The 14,518-nt window shown below is 40.7% G+C and overlaps 1 protein-coding gene across 1 annotated transcript in view; it reads right to left on the bottom strand.

Annotated features, from left to right (window-relative positions):
* Positions 1-695: 695 nt before the first annotated feature.
* Positions 696-14,518, bottom strand: part of WWC2 (WW and C2 domain containing 2) — a 181,954-nt gene continuing 168,131 nt past the window's right edge. The window contains exons 22-23 of the mRNA XM_006130157.2: positions 5,688-5,815; positions 696-3,535 (exon numbers count right to left, since the gene is read on the bottom strand). Coding sequence (XP_006130219.2) covers positions 3,469-3,535; positions 5,688-5,815 — 195 coding nt within the window. The 3' untranslated portion in view covers positions 696-3,468. The remainder of the gene's footprint in view (positions 3,536-5,687; positions 5,816-14,518) is intronic.

Below are 14,518 nucleotides of genomic sequence, written 5' to 3'. Positions count from 1 at the left end.
TTTTGGATTTCCTATTATGCTATATAGGCTTGATTCTATTTCAGTAAGTGGGAAAAAACCCCACCTCCCAATGACTTAATTTACCAAATTCATCAACAATTTTTCTTTGTCTTATGTATTTTCTGACACTTAAGAAACCTTTAAATATTTTGCATTAGTGGATTGGCTGAGAAGGTGGTAATGGACAAGACAGTTCAAGGAGTCCATTACAAGTGGGAGGTTAATATAGTCAAGCCAAGTCTGGAGTTCCAGGGCTATTTTGTCACATGTAAATATATGTTTGGTTCTAACAATTACCAAATGTTCTTGATCACAAGAGCACCACACAGATTGGCACAAAACTATAGTTCAGAAAAGCCTGAGGCCTAGAACATACCCAGGACAATACTGAGCTGCATTGCCTGCATGTGGAAGTTTCCACCTTGCATGGCTGTGGTCATTGCTATTATACACCATTCTGATGAGCAGTGAACTTACTTGAACATTAACAATGGAGTTTAAGTGAAAAATGATGAGAGCACTTTCATCAGCATGCAATGGCACCACCCTAAGGACTACCAGTGATTGATATGAATACTGCAGTGACTTTCTGACATTGAAAAAACAGTAGGTGAACATCTGCTTTTGCAATAAGCACACACACAGCCCAGAAATCAAAGAATTCACTAAAATTAAGCACTAGTCTTCAAAACAGCTTTGTTAAAAAATTTTATTTTTTTTTTCAAATCACTGAAACACATGGAAAGTGCAGAGATGAAAGTTAATCTATGTGATGTATTTGCATACTTTTACAGACAAAATTAGAACAGAAACACATTCGGAATATAACCTGATTAAATATTTAGTTCAGTCCTGAGCATTCGATACTTAATACAGTATAAACATAGCAATAGTAAAAAAAAGATTTTAAAATTATTTGATTTGTATCCTATAACAATTTCTGCTGAACTTTGTTCATTTGGCTAAACAATAATATTGTTTTTTTTTACCTGTAATACTTAATTTTGATATACACACTTGCAATTACAAACTGATAATTGAAACATGAGAACTAATTACTACTTTTGTTATCCCCTGTGCAGGGCAAACTCTACTTCTTTAGCTATAATATTTATAATTTTGAACATTATGTTTGTCCATCTCCACTTTTAGTTCAGTCTATTGAATGTTTCAACAGTATGAACAATTTGAATTAGTAAAAAACAATCCCTCCCCTCAAATTGTTAAAAGCCGCCTACAAATAAGTTCATAACACTATTAATGATTTGGAAAGTGAGGGGAAGAGTTTATAAACTTAAGTCTGTCTCATTTTAAAAATGAGCAAATTTTGCAAACTAAAGCCATCAGGACTTAACAGTCTTGGCCACACCCAATCAGATTATTATTATTATTTTTTAACAAAATGCTATTCAACATATAAACAGAGAAGCTAGTCTGGCAAGAATTTAGAAAGCTGTAAATATTTCCCACAATAGTTTCTTTAAGATCAAACATTTTAAATGGCCAGAACTGAACTATATTTAACAGAACATAAATAAGACTGTAAATAAATAAAAGAAAATAAATCATACGGTACAATTCTACACATCCTACAAACATTTTATATAATCAAACTGAGAAGCTGAAACAGTCAACCTTCATTTCACCTCTACATTAAAGGTCAAACTTTTGTTTTTAAAATTTTACCTCACAAGCATGAATCATATCTTCTTGTTTCTAGTAGTCTTTCTTTTTTTTTTTTTTTTATAAAAAGAACAGCAATAAATGGATATCCACGAAGAATTATGCTCAGACAGTTGGCCTGACTGGCACTTGTTCAAAACCGTGTGGCATCTGGTTATACATTTAAAGGATATGAATTAATATATGTATTGTTGCATAACAGAATCCTTGGTGGAGCTTAACAAAAAATTCTAGGCACAGGATCTTCTTACTCTGAACTCAGAAGACATTCACAAACATACTGTAGCTATGTTCTCTTCATCTTTCAACAGACTAATTACTTTCTGGAAAGTGAAGTACTGCGTGTAGTTGGCCCATCAACATCGTATGTAGGTTAAGGACAAAGATTCTATCTATAGAATTAAAAAAAAAAAAGTCTTTGACTTTAACTTAAAAAAACCTTCAGAAATTATGTATTGTAGATACAAGTTTAGTTATATCATTTTGGTGACAAGCTCAACCAGACAATTTGTCATAGATGCATTATTCCAGATCTGATGCAGTAGCAATCTTCCTCAGGGACTATGACAAGCACATCCACATTTTATAACACAAAGATCTGGTAAGCTAAAATTCTGTTTTGATAGACCGTTCATTTTCATTCCTTATGCTTTTTAAACTTGAACCAGCCTTATTCTGAAAGACAGCTTGTGTTTTATTTACCTTTTAAAAAAAATTGAGATCTGTAGTATGTATCCTAAGGAAATATTTTAAGTTTTCTAGATCAGTTTTCCAGGATAGATCTGTATACCAACAAAACACTTTAGGTACTTGAGTCAGTGGATTCATTATGAATTTGATGGGTAGTTTTTCCTTGTCTGACAACAGCACAGATTTAAATTTTCATGAATCTGATCTTTTTTAACATACAGCTTGATAGCAAAAGTAGACAACATTTAGGCCAAAAGGGTACATTTACACGTAAAATTTTACAGTGCCGTGGTATGACTACTCATATTTAAACACCTTGATGTTAATTTGATTCAGCTTCAATTCAGAAAGCAGCTGCCCTTTTGGTAGTTTCACTATAAGAGGCTTTAGGGTTACTGGTTTGCCCTTTCCTTCTCCTTCCCCACCTTGCAGATGCAAAGTACTGTACAGTGCATCCCAATGTACTATACATTTACAAAATTATACGCCTGCACTCAGTACTCCATGATCCTTCTTCACAGAAATAAAAAGGACAGTCAGGAAATTGTTTTCAGAAACAAAATCCCAATGCAGGTGATGGAAATCTAAACAGCACCTGTTATGAGGCAGCCTTGCTGTTTTGGAAAGGAGCATGCATTTGTGGTTAATTTCAAACTATAAAAGTCACACTTGTACAAAAATATTGCATGGCGTAACAGCCATCTTCACAGTCTGATCACGTGAAAATAGTGAAACAATAAACAATCTTCTGTTGAACGTAATATTTCTCAACACAGTGCGGTTCAACAGGATACACGCTTTCCTTTGTTCCATCTTTACAAAATAAGAGCACACACGCGATACATACAACCTGTACAAAATTAGCATGGTGTACCAGAATTGTTCTACTTTGGTTTTCTGGTAATTATGGTTTGTTGTTCTGTTTATTTTTTTGTGCCTTTTAACATACAAGAATTCAGTTCGCTGTATTTTACAAATGAACATCTCTATAGTTGAGGGTAAAATAGAAGATCTCTAAAAGCAGGTAGCTCTAACTACAAAAAGTTCATCTAAAAAAGATGAGCAAGTGGAAAAATACTTCAATATAAAATGTAATTATACATCATCTGCTGGTAGGGATGGTATGTTGATCTTTGCTCTTGTGAAGTAAGCTATCTTCTCCCTATAATTAAGAAATAAGTTTAAAATATCACAACAAGGCCAACAGCTTCAATATATGATGAACAGTATAGCTCACGGATGATGATAAAAGTTTACAATATTCTGCAAACTCCTCAATAGGGATCTGTCAGAGGAATATCTTCCAACACATCCTCCTAAAGGCGTTCTACTTTTATTAGCCTCTGGAAGTGAGAGGCTAAACAGGTCCATCATGTGACAAGATAGGAGCACCTTAAACTCAAATAGAAGGGAGCTATTTCTCCAGTACACTGAGCCTGGTTTCCAGCTGCCTATACTTGAGCTCCAGTTCAAAACACTACACCAAGAGTGCAACTATGTGAACTGAGCCAGTAGTTACCAGTTCACATAGTTACATGGCCATCAGGAACTTCTGAGAGGATACTAAGCATCTGTCATCACTATGAATGTTGAAGTCATTGTGTAATATTAGCCTCAATTCCTTCAACAACATGGTGGTTAGGAGCTTGCATAGCTCACAGAAAGATCTGGGAGAGCACTGGGTCGATTAGCGCCCAAAAAATTCTTCCAAATTAATCCCAATCCTCCCTTGCCAGAGGAGGCTGTGTGGGCTAGGACTATAACAGAGTTTAAAGAGAAGCTAGATAATTTCATGGAGGTTAGGTTCATAAAAGGCTATTAGCCAGGGGATAAAATGGTGTCCTTGGCCTCTGTTTGTCAGAGGCTGGAGAGGGATGGCAGGAGACAAATTGCTTGATCATTGTCTTCGGTCCACCCTCTCTGGGGCACCTGGTGCTTGCCACTGTCGGCAGACAGGATACTGGGCTATATGGACCTTTGGTCTGACCCAGTACGACCGTTCTTATGTTCTTATTCCAAGACACAAGATAAAGACAATATATTTTATCCAATTCTGCAATGAGTGACTGCTGTATTCTAAGCAGGGGGCAGAGGACCTGGTCATATCACCTCTTTGCTCATTCCTCATAGGCTGATTTTGTATTGAATAGTTGACTGTTGCACCAACATGGATCCATGTATTTCATCTTTAACTCATCACAGAGGACACGAGTGACTACCAATGTTGTGTCTAAGAACATGCACCTAAGGCTTGACCACAGCCTTGTAAGAGTTAATTACAGGCAAAACCAACAGAATTGAAATGTACATATTTCAATTCTGGTTCATGTTGAACAAAACCCATACATAATCTCTACCTCCCTTGGCTATGAAAAGGAACTGATTGGCCAGCCATCGTCTCTTCAAGTGAAATGAGCTATTGCATCAAAGTGTCTGGTACAAGGATTTCCTGATCAAATGCATATTGCCTTAACACTCATGATTAGATGTACACTGACTGGCATTAGGGGGATTGGCATAATTTAATCCTTTTCCCCCCAACTCGGTTATTAGTGTCTGAAATCACTAACCCTTTACACATCAGGGCCCAAGAGTAAAAAGAAGATGTAGGTTTTGACTAGTGTAACATTGGTATATTGACCTCAGAGGGGTAGCCATGTTAGTTTGTAACTTTAAAAACAACGAGCAGTCCTGAGACACCTTAGAGACTAACAAATTTCCACGCCAACTCATCTGATGAAGTGGGTTCTACCCCGAAAGCTTATGACCTAATAACATTTGTTAGTCTCTAAGGGTACATGTACACTGCACCACTATTTCAGGATACCAGAGTATCCCGAAATAGTTCTCTCACGTCTTCACAGCAAGCCAGTTATTTTGGGCTCACTATTCTGACGTTCCTGTAAACCTCATTCTACGAGGAGTAAGGGATGTTTCGGAATAGTGCTTTATTTAAAAATCTGGCACTGTATAGACAGCGCCAAATGACAAAATAAGGTATTTTGAAATAGCATAGAAATAAGATATGCAATTTGCGTAGCTCAAATTATGAGCTGGAGGCAAAGGGCCTGGTCATATCACCTCCTTGCTCATTCCTCATAGGCTGAGTGATGGTGTGTAGATGCACCCTAAGGTGCCACAGGACTGCTTGTGGTTTTTATTGGTATACTGGGTTACATTCATAAATAATTCATATTATAACACTGCAGCAAATTAACCAATTCTAAACAACAGGATGTTCTTCAAAAGAGAGCTTAGACTGGCTAACTTTACAAATTTAGAAGAGCCAAAAGACCAGCCAGAACATGCTGTACCTGAATGACTGCACCTGCAGTGGCACTTTCTGGCTCTGTTCCCGTAACCGACACACATCCTTGGAAGCTTTTCTCATCAATTTTTCAGCACTTAAACCTTGTTTCTGTTCTTCCTTTGATTGTTCAGCCTGTAGAGGGGGGAAAATTACAACATCCAGCAAATGACAATTTCAAAGCAGCTCTAGGAGTAAGAACAGAGTTAAACCCATCAAGCAAAATCTCTTTATATATGGAGTTAATGGAACACAACACAAAAGTCACTGATATCTCAAGTAGAAGTGGTGTGATTTGCTGCAACAGGGAGCTGGTGCTAACTTACAAAAGGAAAGAGTGCATCAGTACCTCCACTACCTAGATCCTGAGGCAGGATCAGTTAGGGTACATCTACACAGCAACGCTATTTTGGAATGAGCGCCATTATTCTGAAATAACAAAATGCGTGTCTGCACTACAACCCTTTATTCTGAAATAATGTCAAGATGGCAGACTACTTAATCTGACTCATGGTAACCCTCATTTCACGAGGAGTAAGGAAAGTTGAAGGAAGAGTGTTCTTCCTTTGACTTCCTGCTATGTAGAGAGCTCCAAAAAGCTGAATTAAGTTATTTCAACTTCAGCTATGCAAGTGACGTAGCTGAATTTGCGTAGCTAATTGGACTTTTGCCCAGTTGTGTAGACATACCCTTATTTCCTGGGTTTATAACAGACTAGGGCCATACCAGTCTAACAAAACCAGACATTGTCTGGCCAAGTATTCACTTACAAGAGGGAAAGAGAAGGTGCCTGCCTAATATTTATAATACTTCTGGCCCATTTATACTAATCTACAATGTTCACATCACCAGCATCTTAAAAAGAGATTAGCTTTGTTTGTATGGGTTAGCCCCTCTATTATGAACAATTTTAGATCTATTACTTACAAACAACCATTTGCTTCAGTACTGCTAAGGGAAATTGCATTTTTATGGCAGTGCCTGAATTGGGTTGGGTTGGGGTACATCCCTGCAGCATTTTGGAGCACATGGGACCCCATCCCACTCCATAGACTTTAGAAGTCAAGTTCTGGTCTGAGCCACAACTTCAATGAGCTGTCTACACGAGGGATGTAAAATCCTGTTTAACTGGCTAACTGATTAATTAATGGGTTAACCGATTACAGGAATGGTGAGCTGCGAGCAGCCCCCCACTGCCACAGGCAGAGGCTGCATTGGCCGGGGTGGAGCAGCCAGGGCACACCACAGGCAGAGGCTGCTCCCGTTTTCTGGTGGGAGCAGTCCTTGCCTGTGGGGCACCTGGGCCCGCCGCAGACAGAGTCTGCTCCAGCTGGGATGCTGGAGCAGCCCGTCTGCGGCAGGCTCACTCCCGCGAGGCTGGTAGAGCCCCCTGCCTGTGGCAGACACAGAGCTGTTCCATATCCACCAGTTAACCTTAACGTGTAAGCCTCACCTGTTAAGGGTGAGGCTCACTAGTTAAAGCTTTACATTCCCAGTCTGTGCCACTATTTTTAGAGTGTTAGCATGAACCCAGCTAGCCTAAGACTGTTGACCAGTTCTGGGAGGCTCGCTCCTGCTTGCTCCAAACTGCTATGAAAGCAGACCCTAAATGTGCTGCCTACAGACAATAGCACACCTGCAACATGTTGAAAAATAACATAATTAATTTACTCTCAATAACAAAGTCTATTGTACTAACATTTTTAACATGCTCTTATTTCTTGCACTTCATTTTTTAAAAATAAAAGCAATTTTGCAATAACACAAGAGAAAATATCTACTTCCCAACATTAATATTTAACCACGCATTTTAAAGGTGAGAGAAGGAAAAGCAAAGCAGCAAAAATATCTGTTTTCTTGTATGTAAGTGTTCATTATAGTAAATAATTGTTCTATTATATTTGCATTATGTTTCCACATCAGTGATTATGGAAAAGTTACCACCCTGAATAGACCTATCATCAGTGTTTATTAGTATTGCTGCTGAAGCCACATGCCCAAACTATCAAGTCAGCTTTTAAACAGACGTTAATAAAAAAATATATTCTTCATTAGTACCCAGACACTAGCAAATACAATATATACAAAGTAAGAATAGTCATCTGCAACTTATGGCTGGCAATGTAAAATAAAACTTGGAACATTCATGCATGTTTTGTCATAAGCCATCTGTTAAAAATCACAAGCATTCCCAGCTAATGTTGATTATCAAAATATGTAGGCATATACTATTTCAGGTTTTCTACTTTTATTTTCACTTCACATATCTATGCTATTTCTGGAAAGAGCAAATAGCATAGCCAGAAAGGAATGTGCTGCCTCTGATAAATGCAGAAACAAAACACCTATGGTGAGAAGGACAGCCTGTCACAAGACAATTCTCAGCAGGTCTGGAAAAAGCTCTCCCTGGGTCAGATCTGCATTTTCAGCACAGGACAGAAAAGGTCACAGATAATGGTTTTCTTCTATGGTTGAAGAAAGATAAAATACCCCCAATTCTCTCCCTTCCTGGTGAGACAGGTGTGGGCCTCAGTGTTTCACTTGAATGCTGCTGCAGAATGTTACAAAATCATTTTAATAAAGGAGAGAGAGGCATTTACACAAGTTCCAGTGACACTAGGTAACCTTTTAGAATGGATGTAGGGAGCAATACAGTACCTCATCATCATGCACAGCTTACGGTTTGGAATTTTCTGGGGACAGCACTTGAAAGAGTGACTGACAGGACTTTTTATTATTCAAAGCCTTGAATTAATTCACTTCAGTACTTAACAGTGCCCCCAGCCTTTGTGCTCACACTACAGGCAGGGGCAGCAGACTGGCTACTCTGCCAGACCTGAGATGGCCGGTTATACCCCCTGCTCACCAATACATTTATTGCAGTTCCCATTTCCAAACCTGAAAAAAAATATCAGTGAAGTGTATTTTCAGAGCACTTTCAATAACTGAATCACAGGCCTTGTTCCCCCTATCTGAGCAATTCTTGCATCAGGTACTGGAGGCACCACGGACCTGCACTCTCATATTCAACTGGGAACAGGCTGAGTTTTCACCTTCCTCAAGTGGAAGCAGCAGGTGATTCAGCTGATCTTGGAACACCCATAGTGGCTGATTCCTCAGTAAATAGATCCTGTGTCTCTGTACTGGTTCTCAAGCCCCTCTATCACTTCTAATGTCTTCTTAGCCCACAGCAGCATGGCTTCTGATCAGATTCCCCCCAGTACCTGTTGCTGCTGGAGACCCTTGCTAGCAAGAGGGCACATAAAGGAATGTTGCCACCAAAAGCAGAACCAATGTAACCACCTTGTCCCAACCCTGCCCAGGACACACAACTCCATGGAAGATGCCATTAAGGCTGTGCCCTGCTTTTGCTGCTTCTTCCCCACCTTGATCCTCTCTGTGCTTGTACCTTTCACCTGGAGATGTGGGTGGGACAAGCTGCCCTGAAGAAAGCAAAGCAGATTATCTGGCTTTTGCTAAATCCGGTTCTCTAAAGCTCTGCAGTATACCCACACTGCCATATTGTACACGGTATGTGAAGAGGTGAGTGAGCCACAGGACAACTGAGCACAGGAAAGCTTTCCACTCTTTAAGCATATGAGTTCTCAAATAGTTTCACAGAACAGACCCATAGGTTAACAGACATTTTCTCTTCTCCCATTATCACTGGCATGGACCATCTCGGTTCCCCATTCGTGAATGTGGAGATCATCTCCCTTCATAAATATAAGGAGTAGAGACACTGATAAGGTGAATTTACCTCGCGTAAATGGTTGAAGTATATTTAATCAAACATATACATACACCCCTACACACACTGGCTAGCCTATATATATATTTTAACGTGTGTGTCCATCTGCAAGTTCATTAGTTCAAGAACTCCTCCTAAATGGTAAGAACTAGGACCACCAAATTTGGTATGCAGCTTCCTCTTATCATAACTTAAACCAAGGTCAGGGTTTGGTTGTGCCAAGACTATCGGAAGCCCTGGGAAAAGGACAGTTTTCCATAACATGCAAAAGGAGGGGCTGCTGTTCGGAGGGACACAATATGAGAAGCAGCCACTGGGGACAGCGAAATAGCAGGGGACAGCTATCTTAGGGGCAGCTGTACTACTAAGGGAAGTGGCCAGAAGGGCTGGGGCTCCATTACCTTGCCTGTCAGCAGACCAGTAAGTAGCCCCCCTGCTCCAAACCCTTTACCCCCTCCCAGCCTTTGGCTGCAGCACTGAGGGGGGAGGGGGAAGAGGGCAGAGATGGCCCCAGCATCTAGGGGTAACTTGGGGCTGGAGGGAGAGAACAGGCTCATGGTGGGCAAAGAGTTCAGGGCTGAAAGAACAAAGTCCAAAATAAAGCCATTTGGCCAATTCAGATTTAGCTTCTCATGCATCCTCTTATTCAACTCTTGAAATGTTCCTGATATTTGGTATGCAACAAGCATGAAGTTACAATGAAAAGTCACAATGACCCAGGTAAATATAATCAAAATAAACAAGGGAAGTCCCCAAAGCCCCAGAAAAATATCATTTCCCAATTAATAATAATAAAATGATAAAATTAGTAAACAAGTTTTATAATTTGGGGTTCAATGCAGAACGTTATATTTGTTCATAAAACATTATTATTATTCATTATTAGAACCTTCATTAGAATCAGAGGACAAAGGTATTGATAAAAGTACAGAATCATCTTGGGTATAAAAGACTGTAATGAGACAGTCTTTGTGTAGATTGCGTGCAGCCTGTCCATTGGCCCCTCACTCTCAGTTGATTTCTGGGGTACCTATGCTGAAATAAACTTGTTTCTTTGATCTGAACACTGGAGTTAGCAGTGATTTTGTCGGATACAGCAAACAGTGACTGTCTGTTTTCCTAGATTCACAAGGTAATCTGTGGGCCTGGTTGGTGGTCCTAAAAACATCCTTACGATCTTCAGGCTACCTCAATGAGGCAAGCACAGCATTTGATTTAAGGGAAATGTATAAGTTAGGAAATTATTTTTACAACGATCTTTAATGTGAGTGCTTAGATCTTTTGAAGAAAAAAAAAAGTCTGACTTTTGCTGTTCTTTCTACTTTTCCTTCCTACTTGATCTTTTTTTTCCCTCAGCTGAAAGCAAAGTGAACGGCTTTCTTCCAAATTTCTGCAGACAACTAGAAAGTGCTCTACTGAGCAGTTTGGCATCCTCAAAGCAGATAAATGCCTGAGTTGAGTAAGTTTCATACTGATCCAGTGCAACAATTCACTTCTGAACACCTGTTCTCATTTCCTAAACTGCATTGTACTATGAAAGCATATAGGATACCACCTCAAAATTAAATGAGACACACCAAATACATACATTTGAACCTACTCAGAGTCTAAGGATATTTAAGATCTGAGGTTTTGAGTCCGGTCCAACTTTTATATTGATTTTATATTGCATAAAAAGAAACATCTGTGGGTGGCAGTTTGAATATATACTCGGTTTGGTATATTTCTTTATTTCTGCAAGTGAATTAAAAAAAAATCAACTCTATATGTATAAAATGTAAAAAGGGTACTGAAACCAATGATTTGTCTATCTGGGATTAATGCCAAAATTGCAGATTATTTCCATATGGAGAGGTTAATTTACCAAGCAGGGAAACAGAATGGGCTTTTTTCTTAATGAAGTTTGGAAATCTTTCCCAGAACTGTACAGTGGACCAGAACTTTTAGAGAATTATTCTGAAGATATCTGAACACTGAGCCTATGGTAAGAGTTGTGTTAGGGAACTATTATATTTATTATTAAAATATTAAGACCAATTTATTTTGAAATGCTGGGTGTTTCTATATTTTCTTTTCTCTTCTGTCTCCTTATCCCTCTTAAATCAAGAAGAATACAATCTATTGCAGAGGAATTATACAAGGTTCTCTGTATTATGGATGCTCTCATGAGCCTTGCTGGAGTGGGGGTTATACACCTAGATATAGAGAGGAGGTTTCCATCTTGGCTCCAAATAGGTCACTGTGGTGGGCTAAGATCTCTCTAAGCTGCAGCAAGAAGAGGTGTCTCTCCTCTTGCCTCAGACCTTCCATGGCCAGGTGAGAGCTGACCTTTCTCCAGCCCCTACATAGCCCAAACAAAGATCAGCCATCATTGGGGGAGAGGCACCCCTCCTCTGGCCCCAACACAGCCCCAAACTGCAGATCTCGCAATGCTTCTCTTCCCCCAGCTCAGCTGCTGCTACGGGAAGAGAGTGATGGGGAGGGAGGTCCTCTGTCCCTGCTGTTGCCGTGGGACAGCCTGCACCCCAAATCCATCGTTCCCGGCCCTACCACAGAGTCCATACCCCCAGCAGGAGCCCTTCTTCCCTCTTCCCCCCCCACACCAACCTTCTGCTCCAGCTCTGATCCACACACTGACCCCCTTGGCCTCAGCCCCACCACATGAATTTTGTTACGTGCACTAATATGGAAGGGATGTGTCCAGATTTGTGCACATAAAATTATTCTGCACATATGTGGGAAAAGTTATAGGAACTGTTGTAGCAGACCAGGAAGGGGCCACTGAATGTTAGTTTACAATGGTGACTAGGAAATCTCCCCCCCTCCCCATCTTGAGGTTTGGTTTTTACTGAAGATTATCTAAAATCCCCCTGCACTTGCTGTAGCCGCACTCACCCTTACTATGGTGCCTCTCATGGACTTTGTAAAGAAATACTACCGCGTTGTCTAGGAAGATCAGGTTTAGCCAACACAGTAAAATGGTACTTGCTATTGTAGACTGGCTGCTTTCTCAACATTACTGGGAACTGCATTAGTACAAAACCAACCAATCACAATCACTCAACCCAGCTCAACCGTGGAGAGTATTGTAAAAGCTCTCAGTTTAAGGCAGCTTAGAAGGTGTGGAGAGGTTTATTAGTAGCCTTGAACAGAGGCATTAGAGGGGACTGTACTGTAGCATTACAACCTGAATGCAGCTTTGAGGTGAATGCTGTTCTCCTTAATTCTCCAAAAAAGCCTAGGCTTTGCATTAGAAGGGGTGAGAACTTCAGCCACTGCTCCCTTGGCACCAGAGATATACATACTGAGCAACTGTGTACTTCTTGAGGGACTGGCTAACTTTAGATAATAAATATACAATAATAAATATTAAGGGCCTTTTATAGAACTAAATAATGCAGAGACATGTACATGGTAATGGGCATAACTATGGATTCAAGGAATCCCTTATTTTTAATAAGACAATAGCCCAATATTTTTTTAAAATGTGGAGGCAGAAATAAAGTAGGATACTCTATTGCCTAACACATTTATCTTTTTCTTGTATAATCAAACTTTTCTAGTTACAAAGCAATAAAAAGGGAGCTTAAACATGGACAAAATATCAAGGTAGAGTAAAAATAAACTTTGGACTGTCAGCAAGTTTCACCCAAGAATCCCAAAGAACTTTTCCCAACAGGGAGCCCTCCATGCTACTGTGTGCTTAATATTACATAACCATTTTAGAAAACAGGAAATTGAGGGACAGAGAAGACATTTGCCTTTCATACAGACATGTTGTGGTAGATCCAGTACAGGCAGTCCCCGGGTTACGTACAAGATAGGGACTGTAGGTTTGTTCTTAAGTTGAATTTGTATGTAAGTCGGAACTGGTACATATTGTAGGGGAAACTCTAGCCAAACATTTCTCCAGAGCTCAGTTTTATTCTCCCACACCTCACTTCCCTCAGTCCTTTATTCTCAAGCTGAGATGTCTGCTGAGGAAAGCCGCTCCGCGTCTCCCTAGTCTGCTGGGGGAGGGCTCTAGCTTTGCATCTCCCTGGTCTGCTGGGGGGAAGCAGCTAGTGCGGAGTTGCCTCACCCTGTTTGTAAGTAGGGATCTGATGTAAGTCGGACCCATATAACCCGGGGACTGCCTGTAATTGTTCCCAGGCAGTATGAGACCCTACGCTGCTGTAACCTGTAGCCTATTTAAAAGTTTCCTAACTTTTTAAAATCTTTTCTGAAATGCACCTATGTCTCTGCAAGTGAAAAATCAGCTCTCCCTGGGCCAAATCAGAAGGATATTTTGAGGGACAAACTAAGCAAGAGGGTAGGAGGGGTGAAGACCAGAGGGACTGTGCAGCAGCCCCTCTGCATGCATTGTTACAGGGTACGTCTACACTACAACGTTAATTCGAACTAACTTAGTTCGAATTAGTTAATTCGAACTAAGCTAATTCGAACTAACGGATCCAGACTAAAAAACTAGTTCGAATTAGTGTTTTGCTAATTTGAACTAGCATGTCCACATTAAGTGGACCCTGAACCAGGCTTAAGGATGGCCAGAAGCAGTGCCGGCAGGGCATCAGAGGAGGACTTAGAGCGTGGAGATGCTGTCTCAGGCTAGCCGAGGGCTGTGCTTAAAGGGTCCCGACCCCTACCCCGGACAGACAGTTCTCAGGGGTGCCCCGCTTGCAAAGCAGTCCTGGCTTGGAGTGCCCGGACTACCCACACTGGGCACATCACAGCACTCGGCCATCAGCCCAGCTGCACTTGCCGCAGGTTGCCATCTGGGGAGAGGGGGCAATCGGGGGGCTGCAGGAGAGGTTCCACCCCAAAAGCCTGCAGAGCCAGCCCAGTCCTCCCCATCGGGGGCTCGTGCCCCATTCCTCCCTCACCTCCTTTCACTTACCCTTCCCTAGCCCCTTTTCTTGATGTACAAAATAAAGGACAATTGTGTTCAAAAATGGAATCTGTCTTTATTGAACAAAACTGGGGGAGACTGGGAAAAGAAGGTGGGAGAGGGGAAGAGAGAGGCTGGGAGAGGGGAGGGCAACTAAAATGATCAGAGGTTGGGAACAGGTCCCATATGAAGAGAGGCTAAA

Source organism: Pelodiscus sinensis, chromosome 5, assembly GCF_049634645.1.
Source record: "Pelodiscus sinensis isolate JC-2024 chromosome 5, ASM4963464v1, whole genome shotgun sequence".
NCBI classification, from domain to species: Eukaryota; Metazoa; Chordata; order Testudines; family Trionychidae; genus Pelodiscus; species Pelodiscus sinensis.
Note: the sequence above shows the minus strand (reverse complement) of the source record. Positions and strands in the feature narration are given on the sequence as shown.